Source organism: Apis florea, unplaced genomic scaffold, assembly GCF_048593485.1.
Source record: "Apis florea isolate Af1SG1 unplaced genomic scaffold, ASM4859348v1 contig_2350_pilon, whole genome shotgun sequence".
In the NCBI taxonomy this organism is placed as follows: domain Eukaryota; kingdom Metazoa; phylum Arthropoda; class Insecta; order Hymenoptera; family Apidae; genus Apis; species Apis florea.
In genome coordinates this window covers 8,593,624-8,614,536 of record NW_028256565.1, presented here as the reverse complement: position 1 = coordinate 8,614,536, position 20,913 = coordinate 8,593,624, and the positions used below count along the sequence as shown (strand labels likewise).

The following is a 20,913-nucleotide window of genomic DNA, read 5'->3' as shown; positions in this document are numbered from 1 at the left end:
TGAAAAAAAAATCATATTTTATATCTATTTTCATATTTTTTTAAAGTATAAATAAGTAAATATATGTAATAAATTTTATAATGAATTAAATAAAATAATCCAAAAATATTTTATTACTATATATGAATGCTATTGAATTAAAAAATTAAAAAATGCTTTTAAGAAAAGTGTATTTGATATTATGAATTTTTTTAAATAGATAAATGCATAAATGCATAATAAATTTTTTTATATAGAATCATATGCTTTTTATATTACTAGATTGATATTTTCTTATAATCATATAATTTTTTAATAACTCTTATGTCAAATTAATATAATTAATTATTACAATTCAATCATAATTTTTCTCCTATAATAGCTTATATTTTATATTTTTTCATATTTTCCATTCAAATCGATAATATCGCATGACAATATGATAATAAATGCTATCTATGTAGCTCCAAATTATGTGACACAAAAATATATTGGATGATAAATCTTTTCTATATCTAGTTTGTGGTTATAATTAATATTTTATAATTATATAATTGTAAATGTATAAATTATGAAAAAATATAGCAAATATAATTAATAATTAAAAGTCAACATAGTAATATACAATTTGAATAAATAAATAAATATAATATAAATAACTTATTTTTTGTTAATGATTTTCATATATTTTGAAATAAATATAATTTTAATATTATTTAAATTAATTTTTATGTTTTATATCATTTTAATTATATTTGCAAATCTTTCTAAAATTTATATGTTCAATCTTTGTCTCTCTCTTTCTTTATCTTATAGCATAACGGGATTTTTTCAACGTGATTGCTGTCACGGTACAACTATAAGATACGTAAGTAGAGATTTAAGTTTGTTTTTTCTATAATTTAAGAATTACTCATCGCATTATATGAAATTTTGGGTGAAGTTAGATTTTATGTATGTAATATAAATAAATATAAAAGTACAAATATGCAATGAAAACAATAGCATATAGAAAGTGGCGGGAGATTATAAGTAAATAGCAGATCAGCTGATGAGTGACAACAGACAAACGAAAGCTTATTGTTCTTGGTCTTGGTTATGGCGACAAGCAGTTCTGATGGGTCCTGTACAGCACCTGCAGATTTTCAGCTTTCGTCAGAATTGGAAGACGTTTCGAATCGTTTAAGCGTGAATCTATTGAAGTGCCCACTGTGCCATAATAGTCGTCGAATTTTTTATTGTCGTCAGTGTATTCAAAATGGAGATTTTATTCATTCAACTTCTGTTTATTCTGAACGGTAAATATATACTTATAATTTACATGTATAATGATTATTTACTTTTATGTATTGAAGTTTTATTTGGTATCAAATGTTCTTTAAATATTTTTTATAATTTTGTTGAATACAATATAATTTTTATTTTTATTAAATTATAAAAGAAAATTTATCGTGAAAATTGTTAAAATATCTCAATTATTAAAGATTTAATTTATTAATAAGTATATATTAATAAATAATCAATTAAAAAATTATATTTTATTCTGATTTACATTTGAATAGATTTGCAGATAAACAATTGCGACTTTTACGGTTGAAAGCTGCCAGAGCTCAATTAGAAGAAAAATGTGTAAAAGCTCTTGAAAAATATAAACAAAGGGATAAATTGGTATTTTATATTTTTATTTTATACTTAATGCTTTAAATTTAATAATTGTTAAAGAAAGATATATAAATTTTTATAATGCTATATTGTTATTATTATATTTAATTATCCTTTGGATTTATAGATATGTGATATAAATACTTGCAAAGAGAGAGTTAGACTACTTCAATCATTAGTAAATGAAACAAGACAAAGTATAAACAGAGGTATATTTCTATTAATATTTTTAATATTTAGAAAATAGGTACATTTAAAGAAATTTAATAATGTATAGGTAATCAACGTTTAAATGTTCTCAAAGATGTAAACTCTCAATTAGCTCTTAGATTACCTAGACATGAAGAACGAATTGAAAAATTACATCGATATGTAACTGGTTTAAGAGCAAAACAAGAAAAACAAAAAGAAGCAGTAGATAGGAAAAGGCAGCAGTTGAAAAAAGTCATTAGAACTGCTGCAAAACAATTGATTCAGTATATTTTTCCATTATCGAAAGTGCAACCTAATAGAAGGTAATAATTAATTAACTTATCTTTAAAAATTATTATATTTATAGAATATTAATTAAAATATTTATTAAGAAATATTTTTTACTTGTTTTTAGTTTATGTAGTAGTGAGGAAGATACTAGTTCAGATGTAACTTGTGCACTAGCAGATGCATCTGGAACATCATATGTTAGAGGCAGATGGATTAATGATACAGAAAATGCTTTAGAAGTTCAGCATCGTATAATTGCACCAACTTTACCAGGAAGCGGAGATTATAGTGCTTATTCTTTATGGGGTATAAATTATTTGATTCATATTTTTTTTTAATGAATTATATGATTTATATAAATATCAAGCATATTTTTTAGTGGCAGCAAACAAAGATGGGGTCCCAGGTGCAAATAAAGAGACTGCAATGCACAATCCAGCATACAATATCAGTGCTGCTTTAACATATGCAACACAGTTGGTTAATATTATTGCTTATTACGTTAATGTAAGATTACCATATAAGCTTGCTTATGGGTATGTGAAAAATGTTTCACTTTTTTTATGCAAATGCATTAAATATTGAAATAAAAATAAAATAGTTATTTAAATTTAATTTTTAAACATTTCTAGAGAATTTTGTGGAAATGAAATGTCAGATCAAAAATTTGCCAAAAAGGTAGCAAGGCTCAATAGTAATGTATTACATTTATGTTTTACACAAAATACTAAAATTGCAGTTTTACATCCAATGCATACTTTACAAAACTTAATGCACTTGCTCAATACTGAAATTAGTGATCTTGGAAGGTATATATTTATTTATTATTATTGTTATAACACATTGAATATAAACATATAACAATTATATATTGAAACAGAATTGGTCCAATGGAAGTAGATTCAAATATTGTAGCAAAATTGCACAGTCAATTAGTTCCCGATTTAGAAAATAGTGATGATTCTGCTTCTGATGAAGAAGAAGATACTTTTAATTGGGATTGGGAAGCTGTGAGTTTTATTTTATTTATTTATTAATAAATGATTATTATATAATATAATATTTTAACGCATTATATAAATATTTTATTTTTATTAGGTTCCAAATGTTGCTTGTCCTGAAATGGTAGTTCCCATCCCTGGTGCAATGATTAGTCAACAATCATCTAGTATGCAAGTAAATCAAAGTGTTGCTGGAGGTTTAGTTACGAGTGCAGCAGCTAGTATAGCTTCCATTTGGCGTGGTTGGACGACAAATAAATAGACTGTTCTATTTAAATAACAAATCTCTTTTTATACAAATCGTATTTACATATGTGAAAACATATGTAAGAAAAGACAAGAAATTGATAATCCTTTGTAAAATGTAAAACACTAAGTTGAGGGATGAATGTTTAAAAATATAATGTACTGTAAATATGAATTTATTACTTATTACATATAATACATGAAATAGTTTAATTTCGTGATAACAAATTTTGTAAGATTTGACGATTTAGTTTATTTTAAACTATTTATGCAATATATACTGATTTGTGCTATTACTTGTAATATAATTCCAAATATTTTTAGGACGCTCATAATAGATCGTAATTCTATGGTACAAATTTTGTAAGTGTACAAACAAATGTTTGAACACACATACACACATACAAACAAACGCAAACATTTTCAATAATTGTTTAATACGAATTCATTATTAAGATGTGAGTTTAAAACGACTGCCTTTTTTATACTCACTGCACTTCGTGTAATTATGTATTTGTTAACATATACATAAAATACTTCCTCGCATTAATAGTGTCATTATTATCATTATATTATCTATGTATTTTTAAGTTATCAAACAGTTCTAATATAACATTTTAAGCTAAATAATATTTTGGTTTATAAAATATATACAATTAGATAAATTAAAAAATTTGTTATTTAAAACTATTTAAATATGTTTTTTAAACGGTATAATGTTTCTGATAAAAAAATCATATCTTAAAAATGTTATCATTTTTGTATAGATATGATTATATCATATTTCACATATATTTTTGATTATATGTCAAAGAATATATCTTGTTAAACACTTCATATCTGACAATATATAATATGAATGTAAAAAAGGTTGTATTGGATTAATGACTTTTAATTTAAGTTAAAATTAAGAATAACATGTATAACATTAAAACAAATTTTGTATTTGATGTGTTGTTATATTATGTAAATCTAGCAAAAAATAAAAAAAAATATAACTTGTAATTATTATATTTAAGCACAAATTCACCGACATAATATAATTACACCATTGTATTTTTTTTTTTTAAATAAGTATTGTATTAATTGTATTAAATTACCTATATTTTCTTAATTAAATATTTCTTTTTGTAAAATTAAAATCATTAACTATTTGGTATGCATAAATTATATAAAATATATTTATAAGATCTTTAGAAAATCAATTCTAAAAATCAAATATAAAAAAACATATACAAAACTAACAAATATAAAAATTGATATGCAAAAATATTGAAGTTTATTTATTAAATTACGTATAATTGAAATTTGAGGTAAATGAAAAAACAGATATAGAATTATTTTATTCTATTTTTATTATATTATCATTTCGCTCTATCTTTGCTTGGCATCTTCTAATATAAACTTAAATTATTTATAAATAATTTTCAATCATATTTCAATATTTTTATATACCAATTTTTATATTATTTATTTATATCTTGTATATATAAATATAAATATATATATATATATATATATATATATATATACAAACGAAATGTTTTTCATTTTATTAATCATATAAAAATTAATTTTTCAAAAAAATTGAACAATTTATTAACAAATAAATTACAATAACAACTAATTAATAATAGTTGTGTACTTATTAATATTATAATATAATAATAGAATTTTTTTGTATATATAAAAATAAAATTAATTATTCTAGTATTAAATCTAAAATAAAATATATTATAATTATTCATTATGTAAAGAAATAAAATTATTCAATTATATTTAATTAAATAATTTTATGCATGTTCAAAAACTATATTGTTTTATAAATTATATAAAATTATTTTATGAAATTTGATTGAATATTACAAGATTTTATGTATTAAAATTTATAAATTAATGAAAAATTTGTAATTGTTCAATTTAAAAAATTCAATAGCATATCATAGTTTATGTACTTCAATTAAAATAAAAATTTACAAATTTTAATTATTATTCAATTAGTATTAATTAGTATTAATTATAATAAAGTATTCTTATAAATAAAAAATATTTTTATTAATCTAATAATGTAAATATAAATTAATTATACATAATTTGTATATTATATAAAATGGATATATATTAATTTGTTAAATCACAAATAAATTAGAATTTTTTATTTCTGTTTTATATTTTATTATTTAGTATTAAGTAATATATATTGTGAACATGGAATGTGCAACATGCAGTTTTAAATAAAAAACTTGTATTTTTGAAATGTATAAATAATAGAAAATTGATAAAATATAATTGATAAATATTTATTTAATAGAAGGATAATAATATACAACATTAATTATATATTCAAAGTAAAAACCTATGATATATTGCTATAGAGAACTTGATCAGATTTTTTTTATATTTACTTAAAAATTAAAATGCTTTGTACAATAAATTTTGTAACTGAATTTAGTATTACAATGCAATTTCCAAAAATTATTTAATTAGAAATTAAATATGCCTGTAACACCATTCCTCAGTCTCTCTTCATGTAGTACTCCTCAGTAGTTCTTGTTGGATGGTATCTCATTTTCATGATTTTTGGGTTCACCAGTTTTAATGTATATCACATGTATAAAATTGTATACATATTGTGTACACTAAGTGGCTTGAGAATTCTGTAAGCATATCATTATATAGTATTTTAATGTTTATATACATATATTTGATTTACAATAAAATATTATTATAAGTTAACTTTAAAAAAAAATATTTTTTTTAATATTTCTGTATAAAGAGATAAAATATTATTTATTTAACATTAAATTTAAAAAAATATAAAATTATAGACTATATTAATTTTATAATAAACACTTGTTAAATATTGTATCCTTAAAATCTTCATTACTGAACTAATATAAATAATATATTCATATATTAAAAAAGTGAATAACTATAGATAATATTAACTAAAAATATATTATATACTTACACTAGTGATATAAATAAAGATGATTACCTTGAAATATTAGAAAGTATAGCAAATATTGAAATAAATTATATTAAAAAAATTTTTTTTATCTCTTAGATTAAATGTGTATTTTGAATTGATTAAAAATATCTTATAATGTATATATAATATGTAGTTATGAAATCAATTTCTATGTTTGTTTATTAAATTTTCAAATAATAAAAAATTATATATTATTTAAATTAATATATTAATTTTTTTACAATCACAATTAATAGAAAATAAACTTTGCAAATTTTAAAATTAGAAAAACTTGTAATTGCTATTTCTCATATGAAACTGTTTACTATTAATTTAATTATTTTTAATTTAATTTATTAATTTCTAATAAAAAAAATTGTATTGTATATCAAAATTTAAGATAGCAATATATAGACTAATACATTTGCAAAAATGCATTTTAATATTTAATAAAATTTCTAAATTATTAATTAATTTTTTTTTAAATTAATTTAAGTAATCTAAGAGATACATAATAATAAATGACAATAAATACATCAAAAATTTTTTTTTTAATATTAAAAGCTGTAAAATGCAAATTATAATAAAATATATCAATTATTAAATATTCAAAAAAAAATTTTAGCAATAAAAGTAAACATTCGCAAAATATACATATATAATAACGATTAGACTCATGAAATATATGTTTAATTATATATATTATATACAATATTATAGATAAATAATCTTGATCGATAAATATATATGACTGCATTACATATAAAATTTTAATTTTTTCTTCTATTTTGAATTCAAAATTTTCAATATAAAATATGTACTCATCTCAAAATTTTAATTGTTGTTTGCATATAATATATTTTTACATTTACATGTTTATAGATTTTTATATATATTAATATATAGTATATATAATATAATTATAATTATGTAAATGTATATAATATTAAATGAATATTTATAAATAATAATAATATTTTTATTATAAAATAATAAATTTTACAATTAAAATCTTGAGATATTTTTAGTTAAAATAGATAATTTTATACAATGCATGTGACATTCCAAAATTATTATATGATGCATTAAGTACTACACTGTAAAAATTAAGAAGAAATCTTATTAGTTCAGAAAAATGAGGAAAGGATTGTCTTTATTTACATATACAAAATATACGCGGACAATAAAAGCATTTCCCCTTAAGAAAAGAAAAAGATTATATAATATGTAGGAATTTTATATTTTCAAACGTACTATTAATTTATACATATTATTATTGATAGTTGTTAACGTTAGAATACAGAAAGCAATATCATTTTATATCTATTTAACATGTTTAGATGTTATTTTAAAACAAGAGAATCTTTTATTTTTGGAATCATTTTTTTATCTTGTAAAATAAATTATGCAATATATATAATTAGATTCAAATACTAACAGTTATTATTGAAATCAGTAATCGGAGAATTCAACTTGGACTGCAGGAAAGGACTTGAGTATTGTTGAAATGTAATCTGAAGAATGAAAATAGGAAATAAAAGGATTATAAAATAATAATAAGATGAATTTTTAATGATTTTATGATAAAATTTTTAAAGAAATTGTTTTGTGTGTAATTTAAGATTTAAAAATCAGAATGATAAATATATGATTTAAAATATTAATATATATTAAATGAAATTAAGAAATTTTAAGAAGAAAATAATTCAGGTACAAATATTAAAGAAATTTTATTTCTGCTTATTTAAATGCTGATTTAAAGTAAATAATGTAAATATTATTATTTTATTGTAAAATTATTATGCAAGCACATTTTATTATATTTTTGAAAACAAAATCCGAGAAACACAAAAAAAATTATAAATATATAAGTATATACAAACCAAAAAAATAAATAACCATTATAAATGCGAATATTATTATATTTATAAACTGATAGTCTTATTCCGTGTACTATTAATATTAACAATATTTTAAGTACAGAACGCAAAATAAATTTATTGTTGAAACAAATGAGAGAGAAAGAGAAAGAAAGAGAGAGAGAGAGAGACAGAGACAGACAGACAGAATACAAAATAGGACTACAAGTAGAAAAAGAAAAGTAGTAGAAACACGTGTTAAAAATGCACTTTGGATTTATTTTCATAACCATTATTATCATTATCAGGAATATACTGTTATTTTTGTTATTATTAATATTCAAATAAATGATATCGAATAAAAGATTAATAATAAACTTATAATTTTTATCAAGATAAAATACTTTACTTTTTAATTAAAAATACACAAGAATTTTGATAATAATCAAATTTTTTGTTTTTAAATTTGTTATTTTGAATATATATTATTTAACTACCTTGTAATTTTTATTTTGAATTATTTATAGACGAATAAATTTGTATATTTTTAATATTTTGTCATAAATTCACAATGACTAATTAACATTTTCAAAAATATACAAAATAAAAATTAATATCTGAGCAAAACCTACAAAAGTAAATGGTCTAAGATATCAGTAAAATATATTACTACCTTTATACACTCCATATTTCATTATTAGTAAAAATAGAGGAGATAACTCTAAGGGATTTGTTATTTATTTTAATATATTACTTTAAAACGATAATAGACTGTTAACGTTTGTTAATTTCAGGACCTTTCTTTTAACCAGGAACGGTAATATATACTTTGGTATATGTATACTAAATTTATGTTTGAGGATGGCCTTGACAAGTTTCTGTTATACAAATTTTTGAAGATATAAAATTAATCACATAATAAGATATAAAAAATAAATATATTATTGAAATAAATACCTGATATATGCAGTTTCATTAACCAGTTAAATCTCTGTGTAGAAATATTATATAAATATTATTTATTAAATTTAATATCTTCAGAAATCAATAATGCTGTTCTGTTAATATATCTTAAGTACTACTTACTTGTCATTATTTATGTTTATGTAATGAAACATGCATCTTCATGATTTTTGTTTGTTTATAAATTATGTAACATTTAATGTTGATTTTTTGTTATTATTAATGTTATTTCTACATAATTTCTATATAATTAAAAATTATAATAAAATTTATTGATTCAAGTTTGGTTTTAAATTCAAAATAATTTAAATAATGTAATTTAAATATAAATATAAGTTTTTTTTAAGAAACTAAAATCAAGGCCTCCTTACTATATTCCTACTGCTTGATTTTTAAAATGATCTAAATAAAATATTGATACATAATTTCCTGGACATAATTTTTATGTATATACATAGTATTTCTAAAACTAAATGATCAGTTTTTCTACTCTTCTAGCGCGTGACAAAATTTAAGACTTTTCAAAATATAGAATGAATAGCTATAAATTATACTTAAAACTTATTAAGGAAGAGCATGAAAAACTGACCTAAGAAGTAATTGTTCTGAGCGCAAGTTCTCTAGAGCTACAAAAATATATAATTGTTTATAGTAATATTATGCAGTTTTTATCAACATAGCAAGAAGATATGATATAAATATTCTATCAAGTGTTAATTATAATGAAAAACTAGATTTGTGAAATAATTTAAATTTATAAAAGATAATATTATTTTGATAAAATATTATTATTTAAAAATAAAAAATAATCTTTTCTTTTATATTATAATTTTATATATATATATATATATATATATATATATATATATATATATATATATATATATTGTACATATAAGAAAAAAAATATCAATTAATAAATATAAAAAAGTCAAATAATTTAAGATATATTAATTGGAAAATGAAGTTATAAACTATTTAAGTTTTATTGCATTAACTTTGAAAATTTTCACATTATCTAATTTTTCATAGAATACATGTATATTTGCATGTGTTCTTGATAGAATATTTTTAAATCCTCTGCTCATAACTGTAATATAATATTTTTTACTCCTTGGATGAAGAATTTATAAAATCCAACAATAGATAGTGATAATTATGAAAACCATCAATATCAATATTGATTAGAATTAGCTGTAGGATATACTTTGAGTTCATTTTTCACATTTTTTTTCAAATTATATAATGAAATATAGAAATATCTGTCAGTGCTTAAATATTGTTTGAATATTAACATTTGTTAATCAGTTTACAATTTATAATATGTTTTCAGAAAGGTGGCAATACAAAACAAATTATTTTTCTTTTTTATATTATTAATTAATTTTGTTATTTGAACCTTTAAATATAACTGATAAAAGAAATATGTTTTTTTAATAATAATTATTAAATATTATGAATACATTTTTTAAATATTTTTTTTAAATAAGTAATTCCAAATGCAAAATTAACATTTCTTATTATCATTGGATATATAAAATTATTTAGAAATTTAAAATATAAATTATGTACTTATTTTTTTGAATGGGTGAATGTATTAGGATTTTCAAATGTAGTTTTAAACTCTAATTTATTTTTACCAACAATAACGCACTGCAAGAATGTAAGATCTGCCCATGTTTTGCAGATATAGTTTAGGTAAGATTCCCTTATAATATATCCTTCCTTTATAATATATCAGTGTACTTTTCTTGCAAGTTAAAAATGAATCTCTTTTTACATTAAAAGAGATTAATAAAATAAACGTATTTCCGAACTTCTGCATCATTATATGATTATGGAACATGTCTAATGATTACAGTTGTACATTTGATGCAGTATACAAAAAAGTCAAAGGTTAGTTATATCGAAGGGAAATCGTATCCAAGACTTACACTATCCGCTCGGCTGGGACATACTTCTCGAAACACTTGTTCAATGAAAGGTTGTCTAAAAAAAAAAAGTATAATTAATATAATTTTAAAAATTTTATAAATAATTCTATTTAAATATAATTATAAGATGAAATTCTAAAACAACAAATGAGAAAATAAAATTCAATTTTTGAAATAAAATTAAATAAAATTAATAGATTAATTTTAATATCAAAAACATTAACTTTAATATTTATGCTTAATTTACCAATTAAAATGAAAAATATAGTATAATAAAAATATAATAATTTATAAATGTACATACTTGGCTGAAAGACCACCACCAGGCGGAAGATTAGGAAATTCTTGGTCCACAAGAAGTTGTAACAGTTGCAAAAAATCAAATTCATTTTTGTCCTTTTGTTCAGCAACTATTTCTATAAATACAAAAAATGATTACAATTTGTTAATTAAAATTACTTATAATTTAATTATCATTATTTTAAATATCTGCTTTAGAAATATTATCCTACTATATTATTAGAATATATTGTGCATATACTATCATATTTGTGCAGCAAACATTTGATCAATATTTTTTAAAAAATCAAATGCACTCTTGTATTTGATATATGTTAAAAATTTTGATTGTTTGTTATAATTATTACTTTATAATATATTGTAATATATTGAAATAAATGATAAACACATAAAATGACTACAAATACATGCATCTACTTAGGACTGGAAAAATTAGTGCTTTCTTACTACATTTCTTATGGAAATCTTGGAAACAGAATCCGGTCTTAAGTAGATACATTGGTATCTATATTATTTATGTATAGATTATAAAGAAATATGTTTTTAATAACCCTTTTAGATTTATCCACCATTGGAATTGTATAATCTTATATAATATATATATATATATATATACACACACACACACATATACACACACATACACACACAAATATGCATACATATACATATATAAACATAGAAATATATATATTGTTGCAATGTTCCTCCATAAGAAATGCATTATTAAAAAAATAAAGATACAATGGGTAAAATATTTCTAAATTTTCATAAAAAAATATTCACCTACCTGTGATAGCTTTTAAATATATTTGAAAAGAGGAACAAACAACTTTTGAATAAAAATTTTACTTACAAAAGAGTTTAAAAGAATACCAACTCCAAGGGTGGAATGCATTTTTGAGTAAAAATAATGATTGATGTTAAAAGAGTTTAATTTTAAAGGAAAAACAATTAATACAATTTGACAGCACACACAGAAAGAGAAAATTACCATTACATAGATACTACCAATATATTTATAATTTTGCTATCTGTTTAACAATTTAAATAAGAAACGCAATTAATATTCTAATGAATCTAATAATATAATACTGTAATAGATTCTATATTGACAGTATAATTGATAACAGGATCAAAAATGCTATACATAGTATGTGCTTACAATATTTTAATAAATATTAAAACAAAAGTTGTATCAAATATTTTTTTTAGATTTATAAATACTTTATATATTTTAAATTCACACACACACAAAAGAAAAAAAATTCTATTAAAATATAATTATATAAATCAACAATTAAATATTAAAAAAATTAGAATTTATATCAGATGCAAAATATTTGTTAACTATTATAACTTGTAAGTTATAATATAATATATCTCTTTATTCATACAATATATGAATAAAGAATTAAAAATAAAGAAAAAATAAATATATATCTGCAAAAATAAATCTTTATCTTTTACTTAAATATTACTTATTGATCTTTTTTTTTTATATTTTTTGAAAATATTTTTTTATATTGCACAAATATGACAAATAGAGTATCAATAATAAATGTACTCATTACTTTAGTGATATACATAATTTACATAATTAATTATATTATATATTTTTTATAATTTTATCTGTTAAATTATATTCAATAATTATAAATATTAAATTTATAAGGAATAATATTATAGTTAATTATTTAAAAATATGAATTATGTAATAAAATAATTCATTGCATAAGAATAAATTTTTGATATTTCTTTGTAAACATTTATATATATGTATAAATATGCACACATATATATGTATGTATATGTATATACATTTCAGAAAGACATAGATTTAGAAATATTTAGAAAAAATATGTGATATTTACTATAAAAATATTTTCATCATTAAATAGTATATAATAAATAATTGATCTATTAAAAATATTATATATATGTTATAAGAAGTAATGATTTGTTAAAAAGATAAACAATGTACCTTCATATTCAGATTAATATCTACAGAAATATTTGTTATATCTTAATATTTTTATTTTAAGTTAATATATTTTATATACGAAATAGAAGATATATCTAGAAGATATATTTATTTTGTAAGTAAAAATATTTAAAGATATTAAAAAAATGAAAATCAAAATTTGAGCATCAAACTTGTAAGAAATACAAATTTGATAATATATTTGTACTTGTAAGTTTTATACTACTAAAAATTGTATTTTGAATTGTACTAAAATTATTAAATAATATATTTAAATAATATTAGCTCTACTTAAGAGCTATTAGAATGTCAAGTATGTGTATGATATTGTGATTTTGTATTAATGCAACAACAGAGAGAATATAATTGATGTGAATATGGAAATGTGAATGAACCTTTGATTCTCCTTTCAATGGCCATTTCAAGTTCTGCTTCTTTTTTCTGTGCTTCTGGACTTGGTTTTGGAGCAGCAGGAAATGTTACCAAAACTATACTCATGTTATCTCTGCTACCCTGCAACAAATAAAAATGAATCTGACAAAATATTTTTAGTTGTTAATAAAAAAAAATAGAATTTACAATTTAATTAATATTATTTATAAATTTGATAATTATTAAATACATGATTGATATTATATTATTTAATATATTATTAATCATAAATATAATTACAACTATTCAATAAATATATAAAAAAGAAATAGCACATAACATAATATATAAATAGATAATATTATATAAATAAAAAATAAAATAAAATATGTAAATAAAAATAAAATGTTATGTAAAACTTAACATATTAAGTAATTGTAGCTAAAAATTTATGAAATGAATTATTCAATATATAAATTTAATTATATTAATATGAAAAATAATTTATTTTTTTGAAATCATTTATTTATCATATTATTATTATTAAATACTAAAATTAAAATTAAAATTTTTGAAATAAATAAAAATAAAAATAAAATAAAAATATATTTTTTAAAAATTTATATATTTATACTGACATATCTTTAGTAGTAAAAATTTATTATAAAAAAATATACATAGAAAGTTTTAGATATCATTACCTTATACAGACAGGTATCTATGACCTGGTTCGTAACTGCTTCTAGATCATCTGTAAGCAACAGCCTTGAATGTATAAAATTACATAGATCTTCGTTGTTCATAACATCCCAAATACCATCACATGCTAAAACTAGAAATTCATCATGTTCATCGTCTCTATCTCGAACAAATATTTCTGGTTCTGGAGACACTAACTGTTCACAGGGGCCTCTATCTTTCAAATTTTTGTACTCATAATCTCCCAATGCACGAGATACAGCTAAAGCTCCATTAACTCTTTGAATCATTACACTACCACCAGCATTTTGAATTCTTTCTTTTTCAGCAGGTAAGACAGGTTTGTGATCTCTTGTTGAGAAAACTGGATCTCCTGCTCGACAAAGTACAGCTCGAGAATCGCCACAGTTAGCAATATATATGTTTCTGGGAGATATAAATGCACAAACTGCTGTAGAACCAGATTTTTCTGTTCCAGAACTCATTTCTGGTAATTCTCTCATTTCATCATCAAGTCGAAGAAAGCCAGAATGTATTCCTTTGGTAACATCTTCTGCTTTAAACTCTTCTGTTTGCATTATACATTCTAACAAATGTTCTGCACTATGAGCTGATACTAATGCACCAGCATGACCATCAAATACTGCAAAATAACTCCAATCTGAGAGACCGCCTTTTAAACCAGTTATTGCTCTATGAGCATCTTCCATTTCCATTCTCCATCCTTGCATACTGGCAACACCATAATGTAGTCCATTGCCAGAACCATGTTCATTGTATTTTTCTGTTTTTGGAGTATCCAAAAGTGCCCCCATAGTATTTATTTAGTAATTGCTATATCAGCTCAATCAATTTGTTTTTCTTTTTGGATATTATTTGATCAGCATCTTTTAACTGATCATTCAAATGACACTTTTTAAAGTTTTACCTAAAATTAAAATAAAAAAGATAAAGAAATCTTTAGTTTCTTATAGAGAATTAAGATTAAATATTTTTAGATAAAAATTTAAATTGGAAGCAAAAAAATAATATCACATTTAACTTATTGTATATATTATAATATTACTTAGAATTTCTCTTCTGATTATCGTTTTATAACATAAATTTATCACAATACTATTTTGTGTTATAATTATAATTTTAATTTAAGCAAAGAAAGAAAATAATTAAAACACAACATTATTCCAATATTTAACGTAACGTACAAGATAATCTCAACATACAAATATTTCAAACGAAACACGGTAACGTTTACATAAATGAAACATTCGAATTATATGCAACTATGTTCACTATATAATAATTATAGTAGCCTTATCAATGTTGTAAATTAATTGAATACAGAAATGGAATATTTCACGAGCGTAAGCTGTATCAGATTCTAATAAGAAATTATTTGGCAATGCCAAATTTTGCGACTAAAATAGTTTATACCTCAGTCTGCATATTCGTGAAACTTACGTAGGAAGATCGTGACCAAATATCATCGTTATTTCGCGAAAGTATATATGTGTAGAGCGTGGTATTGCTAATAGACTTGTTTCATATCACTATCACCATGTTCTTTTGCTAGGCTCAACACACAGAACCAACGAAATCGACTTGCATGAATGACGGATATACACTAGGTAATTTTCTGCGCATGCGTCAGTTATTAATAGTATGCTTTGTGGCGTCATAATCCGCCAATCAAAAGCCTACGATTTCCGCTCAAGCCTGGGTAATCATATAGGATCCTGAAGTAAAATTAACTCGCGCGCGATACTAGCATTAACTCTCACTAACAAGTATATAAACAAAAACATGAAGTTTTTGTCGATAATAAATTATACTGTCACTGATTACTGCGTTTATCAATATTGTTATAGTCAATAAACGCAGCTTATTTAAATTTCGAAATTTTATAAACATATGTATATAGTTTATTTTTTGAAATATATTTTAACGAATTTTTATTGGCTTAATTATAATATCAGAAATTTTATATAAAAAATTATATTTTATAATTAAAATATTCATTATTTAATTAATATAATTTTAATTTTTATTACATAAAATTATCTATATATTATATAAATGTAGATAATATATAGATATAAAAATTATCTAAATATCATAGATATAAAATATATTATAAAATTTTAAAAATTATTATTGTTTTTATATAAATGATTTATTTTAATGAATTTTTTTTTAAATAAATTATTTGAATTTGTTTCAAGAAAAAATTCCCTTGCTATTTATAAAAAAATAGATCTTATATTCATGAAATGTTACTATGTAATCGTATATTTTTATAATAAAAATGGCGGGTAATAATACTTTAATTTGATATCTTGTGATATGAAAATAAATATTATAAAATAATATAGAAAATATTGTATTATTTACATATATTTAAATTATACAAATTATATAAATGAAATCTTTTTTAAATATTTTAATATACTTTATAAAATTGTATTGAAAATTATATTGAATATTTGAATATAAATGTAGACATGTAATATAATTTATAATAAATTCTTGTATAATTTATAATAAATTAAATAAATTCTTATATGTTAATATTTATATATTTTATATATTACATACTATATAATTAATTTTTATACATTCCTAACATAATTAATAAATGTTAATTGCGTAAAATATAAAAATAAAATATATTTTTTTATAACTTTAATAAATAACAATATTTATAATATTCTTTTAAAAAATAAAATAAAATATATTTTACATTTTTATAATAATAATTTTTACTTATATATAAGAATTATAAATATTTAATACATATTTTTATAAAAGTTTTTAATTTATTATGATTTTAAGATAAAAAATAAATTTTTTAAATAAATTTGTTATAATAAAATGCTGTTAAAATAAATAAAATTAAATATAATGATGAAAATGGATTTTCTATATACTTTATATACATAATAAACAATTTATATTTAACTATTTTACATTTGTTACAAAGCCAAGGTCTCTAGGAATCATATATTGTTTAACTATTTCATCAGTTAATTTACTTCTAGCTTCTTGATGTGCAGCTATCAAAGGCTGTAATATATTAATTAATTCTTTTTTAAGTTCTCCTGTTAAAATTTCTCCACTAGTATAATCCTGAAAATTTACATATTATTAATATTATATATATTTATATAACATAAAATTAAAAAATACATTTTCATTTTTAATTTCAAAATTTTACTTTTCTAAGCTGTTCTAATTTTTCGTCATCATCTAGAAAGAATCGTAACCATTGATATGCTATATCAATATTACAATTGCCACCTAATTGTCTATGTTCTTCAACAGTAGCTTGTCCACCTGAGAATGCATGTTTATTAACTTTGTTTTTTATTTGTTTAGCAGTATCTGTCAGAAATATTGCAGTATTATTATTACTAGCAGACATTTTTGTTTTAGATCCTTGTAAAGCAGGGAAGAATATAGAATGTAACAAAGCTGGTTTTGGATAGCCAATTTTTGGTGCAATATCTCTTGTCATTCTGAAATAAGGATCTTGATCTATAGCACATGGTATTAAACAATTAACTTTTGCATCTTTAAAAATAAAAGGAAAAGTTCCAGAAATTGCTGGAGCAGCTTGAGTTGGTGGAAATGAAATTTTTCCAATAGGATCACTGTCTCCAAATCCAAAAATACCTTTTACTTGATTAAATGTAATACTTCTCTGTATTCTAATCATGTTTTGATAAAATGCAGGATTATTTCCAATATGTTCTAAATTAGAAAAAATAAATGTATTCTCTGGTTTAAATCCAAGAGCAATAATATCTTTTGCATTATTATAAGATAATTTAATTGCATCTTCTATTTTTATGTTTTTCCATATTGCTTTTTCATCATCAGTCAATTGAATAACTAAAGGAACATGAAATACATCTTGCAACCATTTACAAAACATAAATGGTATGAGATGTCCTAAATGCATAGAATCTGAACTAGGTCCTCTACCAGTATAAAGATAAAATGGTTTTCCTTGTTCATAAAGATTTAAAATAGTATTCATATCTCGATGAGAAAAGAATATTCCTCTTCTAAGAAAATGATGTGGTTTATGTCCAGTAATTTTCTCAAATCTAGCCAATAATTCTTCATCGATTTTTGAACTTCCAAACTTTTCTGTATAATAAATAGAAATTTTATAGAAAAAAGAATTTATGAGTTATTATATATATTTAAATATATTTATCATATAAATTTTATCTTTATTTTCTCTTGAAAAATGCGAAAGATTTATAAACTATGAAATTAAATTAATAAAGTAGCAATAATTTTATTTTTTCATAAAAATATTTTTTAAGGCTTTCACATAAAAGATATTTTTAGTGAAACTTACTAATAAGTTTATCGTAATCAATTCCGGTTTCATTTTTGGTTACAACATCCCAAGGTGTTACAATATCATCCTCATCCGTTTTTCCATTTAACATTGATATATCAATTTCATCTTTTTGTGTTGTCATTTTTTTTTAAATTTTAATCACTTTTTGTACAATTAAACAAAGATTTCTAAGATTTTTAGAAAATTGTGTCATATGCTATATAAATATGGTTAGAAATCAAGAAGGTTATGTCAGTACCTATACGATGGGATGATTTCTGCGCACGCATTTACATTTTCAAGGTAGAATTTTCATTAATTTTATATTTTTTTTTAGATATGCAAACGTATTATAAATGTATTATATATTTATAATTTTAAAATAAATTTATGTATTAATTATCGTATTTTTAATATTTAAATTATTTAACAAATTGTAAAAATATATAATAAATCGTATTTGAAATACCTGTAACGTCACCTCCGATAATAATTGAGATAATTGCATTGCGATTCGTTTTATTTTCAAATTATTTACTAAGAATTTTTAATAAAACTATTTATTATTTTTACAAGTTTTTTATTATTTCAAAATTTAAGATTAAATTATAAATTATTATTTCAAATGATTTTTATCTAATCAATATGTTAAATATATCTTTTTATATATATATATATAAAAACATATACTTTATATATTTATTATATGTTTAGTAGTATAAATAAATTAAGAAATAACTAAGTATTGTGAAAAGAAAGTATAATAGAAATGTATATAAAATGTATATATAATAGAGACAAATTTAAAGAGTAAATTAGTATAATTAGTAGTTTATGATTTTTGTTAAATTATTCATTCAAAATTAATTTTTGTATAAAAAATCATTTTATGAAATTATATTATTGTATTATAGTATTATAGTTGCTGATAGATAAATTGAATATTACAGAATAAAAATTTTTATCAAATAGACAATAATAATATATCGATAATATATATTCTTTTTTAAATCAAATAGCAGAATAGTTTCACGTAAATTTACAATTCTGTTTTTATTTGAATATATTTCTATATTTACAAAGAACGATAAAATATTATTTCATAAAAATATATCAATGCCTCTCATTTTGACAAATGTTCTTTTATTTGTACAGAATCTTGAGTACTATAGAGCGCTATTAATCTATAACTTAAAATAGAGCACATAAAACGAATTAAGATTTTCATTCGTTTGTTCCTCCATAATTTACACAAATGGAAGACATTTTATGGAACGAATCATATTTAAGGAATTAAAGCTATGAAATTTGTTTTTATTATTATTTATATAATTAAAAAAATGATTGTACATCATTTACAGTCATTAATATAATGAAACATTAATATTTATTTTTAGAAAATTCTTTGAATTGTATTGAAAAAAAAATTTAAATTCAGATATTTATTGAATGTAATAAATTTATACAAAGTAAATAAAACAAGTTTAGGATAGAATTCGTAGAAATGAAATACGATAAATTTATGAATTATAAAACTTCATAAATTTATAAATCATAATTTTCTTTTTAGAAATTTTAATTCTTATTTATTTTACAAATGTAAAACAATTAGAGCATTCAGTTTTTATATGATTTAAAATTTATATTTATAATTAGAAATTACTGAAAATTATGAATATTTATAGAAATATAAAATTAATTTATATTGATTGTAGTAAAAATTGAATTCATGCTGTTAAATTAGTTTACCTTTAATTTTTATAAACATTTTTATCATCATACATATTTTTATTATTAATTGAATTGAAAAATAAAAATTCTATAAGATCAATAATATGAGACACATTTAAATAAATGTAGGATTTTAAAAAATTATATGATAAAAATAATTTTATTTCACAGAGAATCTTTTTATGAACTTATATGTGTATAAAAGTTGTTTTCAATATTTAATTGGCTGTGAATGGTTGAAAGAATAATTTGAATCCCAAGATAGTTTTGTTTTTCCTTTTTTTTTTTTAAGTCTGAAGTAGCGAAGCGATTTTTATAACAATATGGTGTAAAAATAAAAAATTTCAATAAAGACATTTAAAAATCAATTCAAGT

General features: G+C 20.3%; 3 protein-coding genes across 11 annotated transcripts; 1 reads left to right on the top strand and 2 right to left on the bottom strand.

Moving 5' to 3' along the window:
- The first annotated feature begins 951 nt into the window (after positions 1-951).
- On the top strand, positions 952-4,376 carry Atg14 (autophagy related protein 14). Its single transcript, XM_003696273.4, has 9 exons — positions 952-1,277; positions 1,542-1,647; positions 1,769-1,850; positions 1,919-2,156; positions 2,249-2,430; positions 2,504-2,660; positions 2,757-2,933; positions 3,005-3,134; positions 3,223-4,376. The coding sequence occupies exons 1-9, from the start codon at positions 1,078-1,080 to the stop codon at positions 3,385-3,387; spliced, it is 1,437 nt and encodes a 478-aa protein (XP_003696321.1). The 5' UTR covers positions 952-1,077; the 3' UTR covers positions 3,388-4,376.
- Positions 4,377-5,650: 1,274 nt separating this feature from the next.
- Positions 5,651-16,097, bottom strand: LOC100868297 (protein phosphatase 1B). Of its 9 annotated transcripts, none has more exons than XM_012490716.3 (7): positions 15,915-16,091; positions 14,456-15,381; positions 13,778-13,895; positions 11,403-11,514; positions 11,099-11,153; positions 7,781-7,856; positions 5,651-6,028 (listed from the first exon to the last, which is right to left on the bottom strand). In XM_012490716.3, coding segments are annotated over exons 2-7 (1,176 nt in total). In that variant the 5' UTR covers positions 15,269-15,381; positions 15,915-16,091; the 3' UTR covers positions 5,651-6,026. The 9 variants fall into 9 exon arrangements, with proteins under 9 accessions (XP_012346170.1, XP_086760246.1, XP_003696320.1 ...); XM_086904120.1 differs by lacking the exon at positions 15,915-16,091 and adding an exon at positions 15,520-15,734; XM_003696272.4 differs by lacking the exon at positions 7,781-7,856 and having other exon boundaries at positions 15,915-16,090.
- A 1,289-nt stretch (positions 16,098-17,386) lies between these two features.
- TrpRS (Tryptophanyl-tRNA synthetase) lies at positions 17,387-19,307 on the bottom strand. The gene is made up of 3 exons (XM_012490715.3): positions 18,823-19,307; positions 17,668-18,605; positions 17,387-17,579 (listed from the first exon to the last, which is right to left on the bottom strand). The coding sequence occupies exons 1-3, from the start codon at positions 18,947-18,949 to the stop codon at positions 17,412-17,414; spliced, it is 1,233 nt and encodes a 410-aa protein (XP_012346169.1). The 5' UTR covers positions 18,950-19,307; the 3' UTR covers positions 17,387-17,411.
- Positions 19,308-20,913: the final 1,606 nt, after the last annotated feature.

Coding starts and splice junctions, on each gene's coding strand:
- TrpRS (XM_012490715.3), bottom strand. CDS start 18,949: ATGACAACACAAAAAGATGAAATTGATATATCAATGTTAAATGGAAAA. Junction 18,606..18,822: donor TGATTACGATAAACTTATTA/GTAAGTTTCACT, acceptor TTTATTATACAG/AAAAGTTTGGAAGTTCAAAA. Junction 17,580..17,667: donor AATTAGAACAGCTTAGAAAA/GTAAAATTTTGA, acceptor GTAAATTTTCAG/GATTATACTAGTGGAGAAAT.
- Atg14 (XM_003696273.4), top strand. CDS start 1,078: ATGGCGACAAGCAGTTCTGATGGGTCCTGTACAGCACCTGCAGATTTT. Junction 2,157..2,248: donor AAAGTGCAACCTAATAGAAG/GTAATAATTAAT, acceptor ACTTGTTTTTAG/TTTATGTAGTAGTGAGGAAG. Junction 2,934..3,004: donor GAAATTAGTGATCTTGGAAG/GTATATATTTAT, acceptor ATATTGAAACAG/AATTGGTCCAATGGAAGTAG.
- LOC100868297 (XM_086904117.1), bottom strand. CDS start 15,268: ATGGGGGCACTTTTGGATACTCCAAAAACAGAAAAATACAATGAACAT. Junction 13,896..14,455: donor TAGATACCTGTCTGTATAAG/GTAATGATATCT, acceptor TATTTGTTGCAG/GGTAGCAGAGATAACATGAG. Junction 11,515..13,777: donor CATTGAAAGGAGAATCAAAG/GTTCATTCACAT, acceptor TTGTATTTATAG/AAATAGTTGCTGAACAAAAG.